Here is a 14,853-nt window from a genome sequence, read left to right on the forward strand (position 1 = left end):
CTTGAATACGTTTATATTGTGTCATCATGAATGTCTTTCCCCTCTGGCCAGATTATGGTATTTAGGTCAGGAGCCATTTTTTCTTGTTTATTTTGTATTCTTAACATTGCCCAGATATGCTCGATCAATGGTTTTTGAATGAATGAACCAAACTGTTTCTCTAATTCACTGTGCTTCTAACTAAGGAAAAGACAACCGTGGGGTCCCTCGCTGTGTGCCCGGGAACCTCTCTGAACACAGAATCAACTTCGTTTCTTTGATTTTAGAGCCAGATGTGATGTTTGAAGAATGTAATCTATTTGCTCTCAAACGTGGAGAGCATAGAGCTAGAACTCTAACAATTAGAAGTTAATCTGAGACGTCCTACAATACACAATTTTAAAATAAAATCCACCAGTGTCAGCCTGGTGCAGTGGCTCATGCCTGTAATCTCAGCACTCTGGGAACCTGGGGCAGGTGGATCCCTTGAGCCCAGGAGTTCAAGACCAGCCTAGGCAGTGTGGCAAACCCCATCTCTACAAAACATACTCAAACACTAAGCAGGCATGGTGGTGTCTGCCTATAGTCCCACGTACTTGGGAGGCTGAGGTGGGAGGATCACTTGTACCCAGGAGGTTGAGGCTGCAGTGAGTCATGGTCACGCCACTGCACTTCAACCTGGGTGCCAGAGTGGTACCCTGTTCTCTGCCCACCCCCGCCAAAAAAGAAATCCACGACTCTTTCATTCTGAACAACCAGAGATGTTTGGAAAGGAGACAGGAAATACCTGGTGAATAGTTACCGTCCAGCAGTTGCTAGGTGCACTGCACATCTTCGTAAATTTAATCCTCAAAACAATTATTCAAGACCTGTATTAGCGTGATTTTAGAGAGGACATTTGAGAAGGAGGTAACAGTCAGAAGGTGCCATCTTGTTGGGATGTCACACTCAGGCCGGTTGGCTTCAGAGACTTGGGCTTTCATGCTCTGCTGCTGCCAGGACGGGGGCCACATCGCCCTGTCTCCCAGTTTCTCCATGGCTCTCCAGGCCTTGGCTACCTTCAGCATCGTGGTCTGTACACAGCACAGCATGAGGGCGCCGGCAGTCCTCCTTGGCTCAGTGTCTAGGGTATGTCAGAACTATAAACCGTAAGATTCTTAGGCGACCCCGACACCAGCACTCATTTCTCCTACTTCAGTCCGGAACCTTTCGGGGGTGGGGGTGGGGGTTTCAATTGTTTTCTGCTTCAGTTTTCTTGGCCAACAGTCTACCTCACAGCATCAGTCATCTCTAATGTTGTTCACTCTGACTTTCTGTATTTTAGTTTCTGAATTTCTGTCCCATAAAGCCAGCATTTTGGCATTTGGAATTTTGAGTTTCTTCAGTGAATTCATAACAGTAAAAATATTTCAGAAAACCTGTAAAGGCAAGATTGTTGTTGAAGCCCCTCACATTAGAACACTTCCCAGGTGCTCCAGCTTGCGGGGGACTGAGGCTTACGTGGGAAGGCTGAGCTCCTCATCTCTTTTCCCCAAAGATCATTCATTCTGACAGCATGACTTCAACGTGATACAAGCAAAGAACATTTCAGATAGGAGGAGGAAAAAGAAGAGGGGCGGCACCACTGTGGAATGGTACGCTTCCTCACCTCGGTGCTTATTTACATAATTGTGTTTTTATAACATTTCCTGTACTTTTCTGTAAGCTGATGCTGTCCTAATTATAGATTTTTAAGAGAACACTTCATTGTACCCCAAATTATATAGTGCTTTAAAAAGGTACTTTCTTACCCTTTTACCAAATACCTTATAAACTCGTAATTACATAAAACAATTCGAGATACAGAATAGAAACAGCCTGTACTGTTAACAGATGTTGGTATTGTTATATACTTGAGTACATGGCTTTCAAAGATCTGTAATATTTTTCTTGAGTAAAAAGAAAAAAAATGACTCATTATAGTCATAATGTGTCACGGAGACTCCGGATCAAACGGAATGCACATGTTCTATTTTGTGCATTCTGTATAGTTCATTGTAAATGGCCTTGCTTTTGTGGATGTGAAAGTGCCACTTATTCCAGCAAATTGCCTTTGTGGCATATGCACCTACTTGTTAGCTTGCGGGCACTTGGGCCAGGCAGAGGCTGGGCCCCCTTTATCATCGGCACACCTGCATACACGGCACTATGGCGCCACGCTCCAGGGAGGCTGCCGTCATTAACAGACTTGCTCCTTGGGAAACCCACTGAGGACTTCTCAGTGCCCTCCTGCCCATCAGACACCACCTCAGAATTCTTTTTTTTTTTTTTTTTGAGATGGAGTCTCGCTCTGTCACCCAGGCTGGAGTGCAGTGGCACGATCTCGGCTCACTGCAACCACCACCTTCCAGGTTCAAGCGATTCTCTCGCCTCAGTCTCCCAAGTAGCGGATTATAGGCGCTTGCCACCATGCCCGGCTAATTTTTGTATTTTTAGTAGAGACGGGGTTTCGCCATGTTGGCCAGGCTGGTCTCAAACTCCTGACCTCAGGTGATCCGCCTGCCGCGGCCTCCCAGAGTGCTGGGATTACAGGCGTGAGACACCGCGCCCAGCTGACCGCCTCAGAATTCTTAGAAGACTAGGAATGGGGCAGCCTCCCAGATGCTAGCTCTCTTCCCTACATCAGTTTTAGGCCTCTCTTATGATACTAGTGATACAGATTACAAGGTAACCTCAGTGCAACACAAGGGAAGAAATAAATCCTCTCTTTATTGAGTGCTGGGTCTATGTTTAATTTTCTTTTCTTTTCTTTTCTTTTTTTTTTTTTTTTTTGAGACGGAGTCTCACACTGTAGCCTGGGCTGGAGTGCAGCTGCGCGATCTCGGCTCCCTGCAACCTCCATCTTCCATGTTCAAGCGGTTCTCCTGCCTCAGCCTCCCGAGTAGCTAGGATTACAGGCACCCGCCACCAGGCCTGGCTAATTTTTTGGATTTTTAGTAGAGACAGGGTTTCACTATGTAGGCCAGGCTGATCTTGAACTCCTGACCTCGTGATCCTCCCGCCTCGGCCTCCCAAAGTGCTGGGATTACGGGTGTGAGCCACCACACTTGGCCTAGTGTTTAATTTTCAATTTAATTTTTGGCATTATTTTTTTTTTTTTAAAGTTGCTTATCTTAGGACAGTAGAACTGGAATGAGTCTTGTGTTTCCAATTACAAAAACAAGATGGAACAAAGGATGGGGCTAGATTTTTGTGTTATTGACAGCCCCATATTCTTCCCTCCAGAGATCGTCTTTCGGAAGCAAGCCCGAGATACACACAGACTTACCCATTCCTTCAAAGCTGTTGATGTTAGACTGAAGATGGTTCTTTTCGCTAAGGAAACCCTCCCCATTTTTGCAGGATTTTTGAAAAATGAGTTGCTGAATGGACTTCAGATATTTTTGTTCTTTTGTTTTGTTGGGATTTTCTTCCCACTCCTATTTTTGTTAATTTTTCCCTCAAAAAATGAGATTGCTGCTTACTGCCATTGAGCCTCCTTGTGGCACATTCATTGGTCCAGTAAAAGACTTAACTCCAAGAACCACCTACCAGTAACACAATAAAACCTTGAGTATAGATTGATTCATAAATGGCAGCGGACGAGTGTTGAAAGTGACGCATTATGTTGCTGCAATGTATTGACATTATCAATTGTGTGTCACTAAACAGCGAGGCTAACTGGATGATTTACTCTGTGTTTAACTGCCTTTTCAATTGGAGCAAATGTTGAGGAACTGGGACGCAATATCAGAAACCATATATTTTCTTCTGTTAACACCAGCTTCGCTGAGGCATGTTGGTTTTGGCTGCAGGCTCTAAGGCTCTAGTTTAAATGGTCTCAACAAGTGATTAACGACCAGGAGGTGGGCCTCTACACTGTTTCCACATCTTTTCTCCTTTCTGTTTATGTCGCCTTGATGCTTGGGAGGGGTTGTTGCAGAGTGGTTCATGCTATTTATTGCGCTGACGTTGGTTTCCGTCCTGAGAGTCCTTGATGTTTCTTTTGCGGATTTTGTTTTTAATATTATTTAGCATAATGACCTAAACCATAAACGCTTGCAGTTGTGATACAGGTGTCCTTAGTTCAGCAGTCAGATGAATAATAAGGGCCACTGTGTACAGGGATAGGTGACAGCTGTGGCCCCCAACGAAGAAGCTCTGGACTTTCCCCTCCCAAGTTTCAGTCCTGGTAACTTGAACTAGACTTTTCTAGTTTCTTGAAACATTGTTTTATTTTCTTGCAAGTTATGATGGTGTTCATATTTCACAAGGCTGAACGATACAGGGTTTCTCAAATGTGCACTTGGTGTAGATGGATATTAACTGTTAACTGTGACGTTGAGAACTGGAGCTGCTAACTGACCCTATGCATTTGTCTTCTGCATAGAATGTTGTAACAGTGCTAATTTCTAAGCAGCCGAATTTGTGAGAAGGTCCACAGCACTAATCTGCACCTCAGTGTTGCCTTGATATTAAAAAAACGTGAGCATGTACTCAGGACACATGCACTTGATTTATGAACTTCCCAGGAGCACGTTTATGTGTGGCTCGCCGATGGTTTGACTTATGGGATGAAGCATTTGATTTCTGTATGTGTGCTTTTGAGACACTCATTTTTACCCTATTAAGAGTTGTTGAGTGCAGAACAAGACATTTTAAAAAGGAAGAGTAACATTTGGAGATTTTTAAATGGAAGCTTTAAATTACTACTTGCTTCTGGTTTTTTTTTTTTTTTTTTTTTTCTAGTTTTAGAAAAAACAAGGAAGAATCTCTCTTCATTAAGTTGGAATAGTCAGATTTCAGTGTTTGGGTGATGGTATTAAAATCGGTGTTTTAATGGTAGATGAAAATGATTCTGTTCTGTTGGATTCACATCCTGAATAAATGTTTCTACACAATTAGAGTCTATAGCAGACTAAACCAGCATAGTGGTGGTGTGTGTGTGTGTGTTTTTTTCTTTTGCCTGAAAGAACAGCTTCAAGCCTTGGGAAAGAATTTGTTTTTGCCCTGTGGAGGGTCAGAAACATCTGCTTCAGGTATAGTTTACAAGTGTTACTTATTAACCCATGAGCCAAAAACCCAGATGAGGAGCTCTATTGAAAACTACACATTCCATGTTTTTATAAATGTATATTAAGATGAATTCCACATACCTATTATTTGGATTTCTGGCAGCCAGAACTTCTACAAGGAATTTGTGTTTTTAAAAATGAATGTAAAATTAATTTTTATTTTCTGGTACCAGAGTTTTGCTGTATATGAAGAAATCCTGCTCATGGGCAGAAAGCAAAGTTTTCAAAGGAACCTCATCTCCATATGGTTTTACTCGATAATCCTTTATCCACCATCTTCAGCTCTCATTCCTTTGCTTTCTTGCCTGTGGCTACATTTCTATCTCTGCATCAATTAGCACAGTGATTTATACAACAAGCAAGCAGTTTAGAGGTAATGGTACACAATTAACATCTCATTCCACCATAAAGGGTATGCTAAATACCCCAGTCATTGCTTTCTCTGCCTGGAATTGAAATAAGTGTTTGTCCTAATTCATATGCTATCTGATGTGAAGTGGGCCTGCTTTGTACCGCACTACACCATTAATCTAATTATAGATAGCTGCAAATGAAGTGCTGTCTGAGCTGGGAGATTGAAGAAAATAGCCTTTTGTCATTTAGCATGACTCTGTGAAGCAAGATCACACTTTACAGGGCAATACTACAAAATGGAAATCTCAATAATATTGCTGCCTGTTGCATCTTTTCTAATTACAACAACATTGTAAACACAACTGGGCGCTGACATAAATAGAGCTGTAGATATGCTGTCATGCGGGTTGTAGGAGAAAGTCCTCCGAGTGCTGTTGGATTAAATGATGCATCCTGATTGACAGCTACCTTGAGACTGCACTGATGGAGTTGTCACAGCATTATGCTAACAGGCTGTTCCAGCGACTGCAGCTGTGGGAGGCTGTGGTTCGCCCTGCGCCTTAGCTGCTGCCTGTTCATGTCCGTTCCTTCGCCTGGGCTGCACCTCCAAAGGAAGGACAGCTGCAGGCTTCAATTCTGTGTACTGTCACTGTCGTGTGTTGGAGATTGGTGGTGGTGGTTTAGCTCAGATATCAGGCCACTGGGCCCTGTGCGGAAGCAGAGGGAAATTATTTTGTATGGCTCCGAACCTTGCTATGTTTTTCCTCAAGTGATAATTGTGTACCCGACAGAGAATTTAGGAGAGGAGAACGTGGTCGAATTACAAGTCTCATTCCACTAAAGTGTTTTAATTTATATCTAGTTTTTCTCTGCTTTTCTGACATGCCAGTGTTTTTAAAGATGCATCATTTTTGCATTTCACCCTTTCCATCACTTAAAAAACACTGACACTGCCGGGCGCGGTGGCTCAAGCCTGTAATCCCAGCACTTTGGGAGGCCGAGACGGGCGGATCACGAGGTCAGGAGATCGAGACCATCCTGGCTAACACGGTGAAACCCCGTCTCTACTAAAAAGTGCAAAAAACTAGCCGGGCGAGGTGGCGGGCGCCTGTAGTCCCAGCTACCTACTTGGGAGGCTGAGGCAGGAGAACGGCGTAAACCCGGGAGGCGGAGCTTGCAGTGAGCTGAGATCCGGCCACTGCACCCCAGCCTGGGCAACAGAGCGAGACTCCGTCTCAAAAAAAAAAAAAAAGAAAAAAGAAAAAAACAAAAAACACTGACACTATTTCCCTAGCTCTGAGTTAGGACAGTAGACCTTTAGGGGAATATTTGAGTGTCACTCTCACTGCCACGCTGTGGAAATGAGACAGATTAATGTTGGAGACCTTTGGGGCTAGAAGGTGTAAAACCTTGACTAGGAAGAGAGAGCCTAATGTTTGGAAGTGTCTGCCACCTTACTTAGTGAGGGTTGCGTGGACAGTATTTGGCCAGTGCTTCAAGATAACTGATGCACAGTGATTTACAGTCAAAGATAGCACCTGCCCTTGAGTTGGTGTTGACGGAGATGGCAGCAGTTGAGGACATGAAAGAACATTAACAGTCAGTCAACTGTACGTGTCCTAATTGTTACTGGAAGAATGAATTAGAAATGGAAACTGGAAGTGAGCCCACTTGAAGAGGAACAGAGGTTGACAGTGGCACCGGAGGCTCTGAAATCACAGCTGAAAACTGTACAGCAAACTGCAAGCGCTCACCTCGGGAGCAGCCACAGACCTCGGAATCATTGCAGCACATTAGCGCATGGGGTCTGCAGAATTACATTACTGGTATTTCCATAGGCTGTGGAAAGAAGTGGGTGGATTTAGCACTGTAAGGAGGTGCAGTACTATACAAACACAGACGCCTCCAGGGTGGTATTCTGTGTACCCGTCAGAGTGGAGTGTGTCTCGGGGTGGGTGATTCTTCGCTGTCGTTGGGGTGCTGAGTTCTGGGGTGCTGGGGCGCAGGCACACATGCCCAGTTACAGGATGCTTTTCTGAATGAGGTCCAGTGATAATGTACCTCTCTCACCCGGACTGTGACTAGCCGCCGCCTCCTGCAGCAACCACTCTCAGCCCCCAGCCTTTCATCAGGCCCATGGAAGAGCTGCGTGTCAATTTTAAAAACAGTCCCACTGGAGTTTCTTATCATTGTCCAGCTCTTGTGGCTTTCTTCCTGACCCTTTCATGTCAGCTGTGACTCCTTTTCTGTCTTCTAAATTTTCGGGAGGAATTTTCTTGTTAGACATGGTTTCACACTGCAGAGGTCATAAAATTAATTTGCTTAGAGACCAGGGTGGGGGTCACTTTTCCATCACTGGGTCATTAGATAACACCTAATTCCCTCCCATTACTGTCGTGTGTGGGTTGAGGAGTCCCACCGGGCCAAGTCCAGAGAGCACCTGTTCTGTTCTCACTTATGTGGTGAGCTGTTTTTCGAGAACTTTTTTTTCATTTGGCTGTGTGGTCTGGAGAATGTTCCTGAGCCAGCGGAGTGAAGGAGTGAAGTTCCACGCACTGACCAGCCCTGAGCTCATTGGAGCGGATCATCTTCCGGCTCCGTGGCAGCCCAGCCCCACCCACAGGCAGCTGCCTGTCACCCATGCTGGCATTTTCCTCACCCTACCCAGGCAGCGGGAAAACCTGGCTGCTGCTGGGATCCTGCTACTCTGTCCTGTCCACGAGCCTTCAGAGTCTTTGATTCCTGCCCTCAGACATCAACTTTGTGATTTATCTGCTTGAAAACAACCACAAAAACTTAAAATCAAAACTCTCTAGGGGAGTTTCGCACAACTGCTGAGGAATAGTTAAATGCCCACGGTGAAACCAAGCTTGTACCCTGCGGTCCAGGTAGGGGCACGTTCCTGAAGTCTCACAAAACATTGGCTGCTCTGTGCCCCCGAAGAATCCAGAGACGCCAATAAATAGTAGTTTTGATCATCAGCTTTGGAAAGTCCTGGGGTACATTCTTAAATGACTTCTCTTCTGGGGCATCAAAAAGCTTTTACGGTTCTCGCCAGGCGGTTCATTCTGATGGACCCATGTGCTGCACCCCGCTTGGGCCCCATCCCGGCACGCGCCCCGTGCGGCACAGCACAGGCCAGCTGAGAGGTTGTTTTAAGAAGGCGTGTTTGCGTGGTACACTCACGGGGTCAGGACAACATCAAAGGTAATCTTAAAAAGAGAATCTCGCTCTGCCTTCTCTTTTTATATTCAGAAAGGTCATTTCTAAACCAACTATTTGCACCAAGGCCTCTCTGGAGGAGTTTACCCCGTTGTTATTTTTACTTGCTATTACAATAAGTCACTTATCCCCCAAACAGATTTAAGAACAATAAACAAATACAAAAGGAAAAGGAACATCTCATCAGTAACAAAGACTGCATCTGAAGGCATTGAGTTTGTGACTCTTTTACATCTCTTTCCAAGCAAAGCAGGAGTCCTACAGAGAAAGGAATCTGAAAGATGAAAATTATAAAAATAGTAAAAGGATCCAGTGTTAGTCAGAATCTTGTAATTTCTGGGGAGAAATGAAGCTAAATACAGTCTTAGCACTTTGTTCATATGCAGGCTGATCTGTGATATAACTAAACTTAGTTCTGGAGTATATCCACTGTGGTGAAATGTGGTATAAATCATATTCTCAATGTATGAAGACACTTTTCCTGGATTTAGGCTTCACATTTTGAAGTTGAATTCTGCAAAACAAGAAAAAAAACAGATCTGTGTGCTACACTGAAAACTGAACGAGGCACGTTGCAAATCAGTCGTATAGAAGGCGCAGCTCAGGGCGATACCAACTAGAAAAGTAACTTTTTTTGTTGAGTCTGATGCCTCTAGTGATGTTGGATTTTTTCCCTTACGGCAGACAGCACAGATACAAAAACTGCAATTTGGTCCAATTATAGTCCCCTGTGTCCCTCCACACCCTCCCCCATGGATTTAATGAAGGACTTGGAGGTACAATTCATCACTGATAAACAGTCCCTCAGCCCAGAATGTGTGTTAGACTGACAGCAGCGTGCACTCTCCTCGCTTTTTCCGTCACCACTTATGACTCAGATGAATTTTAATAGGAGCAAAAAGCTTTTATTTGCACTGTAATTTCACTTAAGGATCATATCCTTCAGAAACTGGCAGACGCTTCTATGCCTTGATTGCAAAACACACACTCAGGAGTAAAGAAACACGCAAAAGATGTTATTATTCAACCTGTCACAGTGTCGCAAATCCACTTGGAACTTGGGCCATCAAAGCTCTCCCCCCACCCCTTTCAGTAGGCCCTGTGAAGAGGCACTTACAGATTCCCGCCATTCCCATACAGAATTAAAGGGGGAATTATATTTTGTTTTTGCATCCCTGCCATCATGATGCCCACAGGAGGCTTTGAGTTACAGCAGGTTGTTTTTTTTTGTTTTTTGGGTTTTTTTTTTTTTTTTTTTTTTTTTTTTTGAAGAAAATGGAGCTGTCTCACTGCTGCTTTCTTACCCAAGAGAAATCAGACCTGGTAGGGATCCAGAACCTTCGGGTGGTGGTTCCAATTTCACCGAGAGACACTTCCTCAAACCATTTTATCTTTTTTCTGTTTGGATAGACCAAATTGTGGCTCATAGATTTATTCACGGAGAGGATAGGAATTCTTTTTTTTTAAATGTTCTGCTTCACTGAACTGCCCTGAATACGCCCGGTTATTTGAGAGCCACCTACAGAAGGTGCCGTGAATATACTTGTCTGTGTGTATTTTCCATCAGTGTTTATAACATCTTGATGTTATTGTCTCTTAGTGCAGAAGGCATTCTCATTATCTTGCGTCTTTTCCTGACCATCTTGTTACATCAGAAAGACTATGTAGTGCCTTTAAGAAAAGCCAGCTTTTTTAGTCATGAATATAGCAGTTTTTGTCACTGAAAAAATGGAATTTCAAATACTATGTTGCCCAAAATGAACACTGAACCCCATTGTCTTAACTTACTGATACGTAGCGCAGCCGCTCTTGGAGGGCTGTGGGAAGCTGCGACAGCCATCTGCTGCCATCTACTGGCGCCTGTCCACACGTCACCTCCTCCATCCCCCGGGCCTGCCCAGCTCACGGGATTTTCCTTGATGGGGATAAGTTTGTAGGCGGTGAAGGGAATACAAGTAAAATTATCAGTTTTCTTTATAAGGTTTTGAGATGTTTTTCTTAAAGATGCAGGATGATATTTGTCAATGATTAATATTAATAACTGGAATAGTCCTTATTTCAAGATATTTCTGAAATAACTAGCTCACAATATATGACAGGAACAAATATATTTTGATGTGCGCAGCAATTGAGAACCATTTGAATTTAAGGCTGTTACTGTAATTTGAATTTAAAAGCTAAAAATTGATTTAGAATGGATGTTACTTTTGAGGAAAAGTTCATTTGAACTCATTTATGGTTTCGTTTTGTTTTTCCCTTCAGTACAAGGTGAATATCTTAACCAAACTCGCCGCAGAATTGAACAAATTTATGCTGGAAAAAGTGACCGAGGACACAAGCAGTGTTCTGCGTTCCCCAATGCCCGGAGTGGTGGTGGCCGTCTCTGTCAAGCCTGGAGACACGGTAAGGGCTGTGTGTATCTCTGCAGGACATGCTGGTCTCAGACTTCCCCCTCCAGAACGATGGCTGATGGAACAGCACGATTCAGCTCTTTGCAGTTGTTTCTTAACTGACCTCCAGCAAACAGCAAAGTCGATTTTGTGTGTTGTCAACCTGTTTCACGTTTGCATTAGGTTTGTGCCAGGACCCTCAGCACTTCCCCTCCCAAATGATCTGGGAGTGGAGCAGAAAGGCGACCAGATTCATTCTGTCATTTTGCAAATGCAGTGTTTTGGGAAGTACTTGCCCTAAAAGTACTCTCTAGTATGCTGTGCTCAAAGCATCCCTGAAGATAGTCATGCCAGGGAATAAGACTCTGATGAGGAACTTTTTGCATGATTTTCTTGGAACAAATGTCTAACTGGGAAGAAGAGCGGAGGAAAGGTTAATTCTGCAATCTGTACAGTACCAGAGCACTTCCGTTAGTTGGTAAATGAAATGTAGCATCACAGTTTGAAGTTTTTCATCTTGATCTTGTGACATTAAAGCACAAATCAAAGCTGTATTATTTCCTTGAGGTAACCTACTATGGATGAATTGGTAGGATGCACACATTTTCTTAGAACATGGATAGAAATCTCTACTGATGAGCAGCAGAAGTGAAAAGAAAACAATTTAGGAGGCACCCAGAAGGTTTCCGGGGACACTGAAATACTTGCATTTTTATTCACGTGCAGGAAAATAGCAGCCAGACGTGACTGTCTCTCATGGATGAGGTGGTGATTCCATTTTGTATCTCAGGTCACTGGGGCTTACATTTTAATGCCTCCTGATTTCTCAATTAGTATAGATAAAATATCCGCTAACACTGAGGAAAAAATCAGGTAGTTGGCATTGGCTTCTAGAAAAATATTTGCCATAAATGTGAATATTAAGAAAACATGATCAGTTTTAGTTGTTTGAATGATCAGCCCTGAAACTAATATGCGAGGTTAGAAAAACGACTTAAAGTTTGCTTTACTTGGTGATACAGAAATAGAACTATCCGCTTTTTCAGAAAGGCGTGAAAGAGGCTGCGTGGCTGTGCATTGCTGTTTGCTTTGAAAGCATCGACTCCTGGAAGAAAGCCCTCCTTAAGACTGTCTAATGCCCACGTGTTAAGGATTTGGGAGAGGCCGTAAGAAAAATTACGTGTGTGTGTGGTGTGTAAAATTCAGGGAGGGCATCTTCCGTCTCCAGAATTAGGGTCATCAGAGGATAGTCTCTTGGCCTTGGCATAAAGAATTGTTCACTTGCACATGACATTATCAGAGCTGTCAGTGGAATCTTCTAGTGCTAGATACGTAGGTTGGTAAACAATGTAAGGGTTTTGTTTCATTTTTCTTAAGTTTTTTTCTGGAAGTCATATAGTCTGCATACTGCCAGCCTGAGCTTGTCACTCCTAATTATGTGGCTTTAATTATAAAATTCTGTGTGTGTGTGTGTTTCAAGTAAATGTTTTCCTTAAATCCTCTTCTAACACCTGAATCCAAACCGCAGTGGAGGGAGGGAGGGCAGGGAGGAGGGAGACCGCTCCTGCCTCAAGCCTGGAGGGCAAGAGGTTGCGACTGCAGCCCTGGCCCATCAGCCCAGCGGCCCTCAAGGAGGCTGCTCAGAGGCAGGAAACGGGGCGCTCCCAAGGCCAGATGAGCGCAGCCTTCTGGTTTCTTAACAGCTGCTGGCTCCTGATCTGACTTTCCCACATACAGAAAGGGTCTGGCCTTTGTACATTCCATTTCCTGGTTGATAATTGAATGTAGAAAAGCAAGGCATTTCGTAAATGGGAACAATGTGATATCAGACCTCGGTTCATTGATGTAGCTCAGATATTAAAAACACCCACCAATAATTAAATGTGTGTACTCATTAAGAATGGTTTGAGAACTGTTAAAAATATATTACTGCAGAGCAATGGGGCCAATATTTTATGCATTCCTTTAAAGTCAGAGTACCTGAGGGGCACACGTAGTGAACAGGCTCAGGACCTCGGGATCTGTCAGCATGCTCCTAAGTTCTGTTTGCGGGGCCTGCTCAGGTGGGGTGTATACTTGCTTTTATTTGTCTTTTTTGGTACTTGCAGAACTTCCTTTCATATTCTGTGCCATTGTGTTTTGATGAAACGGTCTTTTCACTTGAATTACTGCTTGTGAAAAATGTCCCAAACCACTAATACCGAAACCCAGTGCAGCCCGAGAAGTTTCATCGCCGGCTCTTAGAACAACTTCTATAGTTAAATTCTGCTTAGTGTAATTAAAACACAAGAAGCTTCCTTGGACCAGAGGCACGGCACTTACTTGAGGCCATTGTGAGAAAACACTACTTGTCATGTTGAAGTTTTGCGGTTTTAAATGATTTTAACACCGCGGGGGCATGTTGTGAGCCCCGCCCCCCGCACTAACAATAGCCGAAGGAGGTTCCCCTTTTATGGCTGGGAAGATAATGGAGTCAATCTCCTTAGTGTATTTTCAAGGAAAATAAGGACCCAAAAACAACTAAGGGCCTTACAAGTATTCTGTTTTTCTCTGAAATGTTACTTTTCATTTTTTAAATTCCAGTAATCTATCATGTTTCTGTTTAGCTGAAGTAAAACTTGACCAATCTTAGAATGGTGGGCCTGGCAATAAGTTCTAAAAAAGTATCACATAAATCGTAATTAACAAATCTGTTTTGTGAAGTAAACAATTTGAACACAGTTTAAAAACCTCAGGAAGAAGAGATGTGCGATGGCTGTTGAGAAGTAATGAATCCACTTGGGGGACTTCATGTGCCAAGGCCTGTGAACTGATTCATTTGAAACACCCTACCCTAAACACAGAAGCTGTGTTTTATTTGAAAGGTTTCTATAGGGTTCACACAGCAAAAGTTCCTGATAACTTTTTCAGTGTCTATTATATACTGTTTAACATTAGATGTGGCAGGTCACATTTGAAATGATTGTGTAATAGTTTTTTTGAACACGTGGTGAGAGGATCTTAATACACAGTAAAATGCAGGGAAGCAAACAAATCAATAAGAAAGTACAGTGGATGATTAAAGTCAGGAATCACTAATATAATTTAGGAAACAACTCATAGAATAAATCTTATGTGCCTTTCTATATGCCTTCTGAAAATGTTTCTGCAGTAACTCATTTCAGTTTGAAAACAAACCTGTTTTCTTAGACACGTAACACTGTTGTAAACTGGGAGCATTTCTGTAATCAAAGTTAGCATGACTCCACTGTTTCAACCTTCTATCTTTATGATACTCTTGAACAGAAATGTTAAAAATATATTTTCAGAATAATGGTAGAATACATTTTTCCATATTTTAAATTAGACTTATAGCTGCTGAATGTATTGCATAATTTTCACTTTGACTTTGAAGTATAAAGTCATGATAAGCACATTCACTTTGTTAGCCTTTTGATATCAGAAACAAAACAACCCCATAAGATAGTCACCCAAGGAGGCATTTTAATACTGCATTTAGTTAAGATCCTTTCAAGTAATGTTTGTATTCTGCAGTCATCACAGATTTGCATCAAAAATACTCATTTAATACACCAAACAATTAAATGAGGAACGAACGGTAAGCTGGCTATATACTCATCTGCGTTTCTTTTTTTCTTAATGATTAGTGAAGCCAGGTGAAAGAATAGATTGAAATTAAATACCTGTTGCTGCTTTCTCTTGCGAATTAGCCCATTCAATATCAGCTAGACGCGGGGATATTCTGGTGGAGCTGAGAAGATCCACCTCGTGATGGAACTGACCTTCAGCGGGGCAGTGAGGTGTTTGGGGTTGCT

The 14,853-nt window shown here is 43.0% G+C and overlaps 2 protein-coding genes across 2 annotated transcripts in view; one reads left to right on the plus strand and one right to left on the minus strand.

Annotated features, from left to right (window-relative positions):
- Nucleotides 1-14,853, plus strand: part of PCCA (propionyl-CoA carboxylase subunit alpha) — a 435,698-nt gene that overhangs the window by 410,446 nt on the left and 10,399 nt on the right. Inside the window, exon 22 of the mRNA XM_007960786.3 lies at nucleotides 10,911-11,051. Within this exon, the coding sequence (XP_007958977.1) occupies nucleotides 10,911-11,051 (141 nt within the window). The remainder of the gene's footprint in view (nucleotides 1-10,910; nucleotides 11,052-14,853) is intronic.
- Nucleotides 3,094-14,853, minus strand: part of GGACT (gamma-glutamylamine cyclotransferase) — an 80,110-nt gene continuing 68,350 nt past the window's right edge. The window contains exon 4 of the transcript XR_489699.3: nucleotides 3,094-9,162. The gene's annotated coding sequence lies outside the window, so the exon portion shown is untranslated. The remainder of the gene's footprint in view (nucleotides 9,163-14,853) is intronic.

The sequence above is a fragment of the Chlorocebus sabaeus genome, chromosome 3 (genome assembly GCF_047675955.1).
Source record: "Chlorocebus sabaeus isolate Y175 chromosome 3, mChlSab1.0.hap1, whole genome shotgun sequence".
In the NCBI taxonomy this organism is placed as follows: Eukaryota; Metazoa; Chordata; class Mammalia; order Primates; family Cercopithecidae; genus Chlorocebus; species Chlorocebus sabaeus.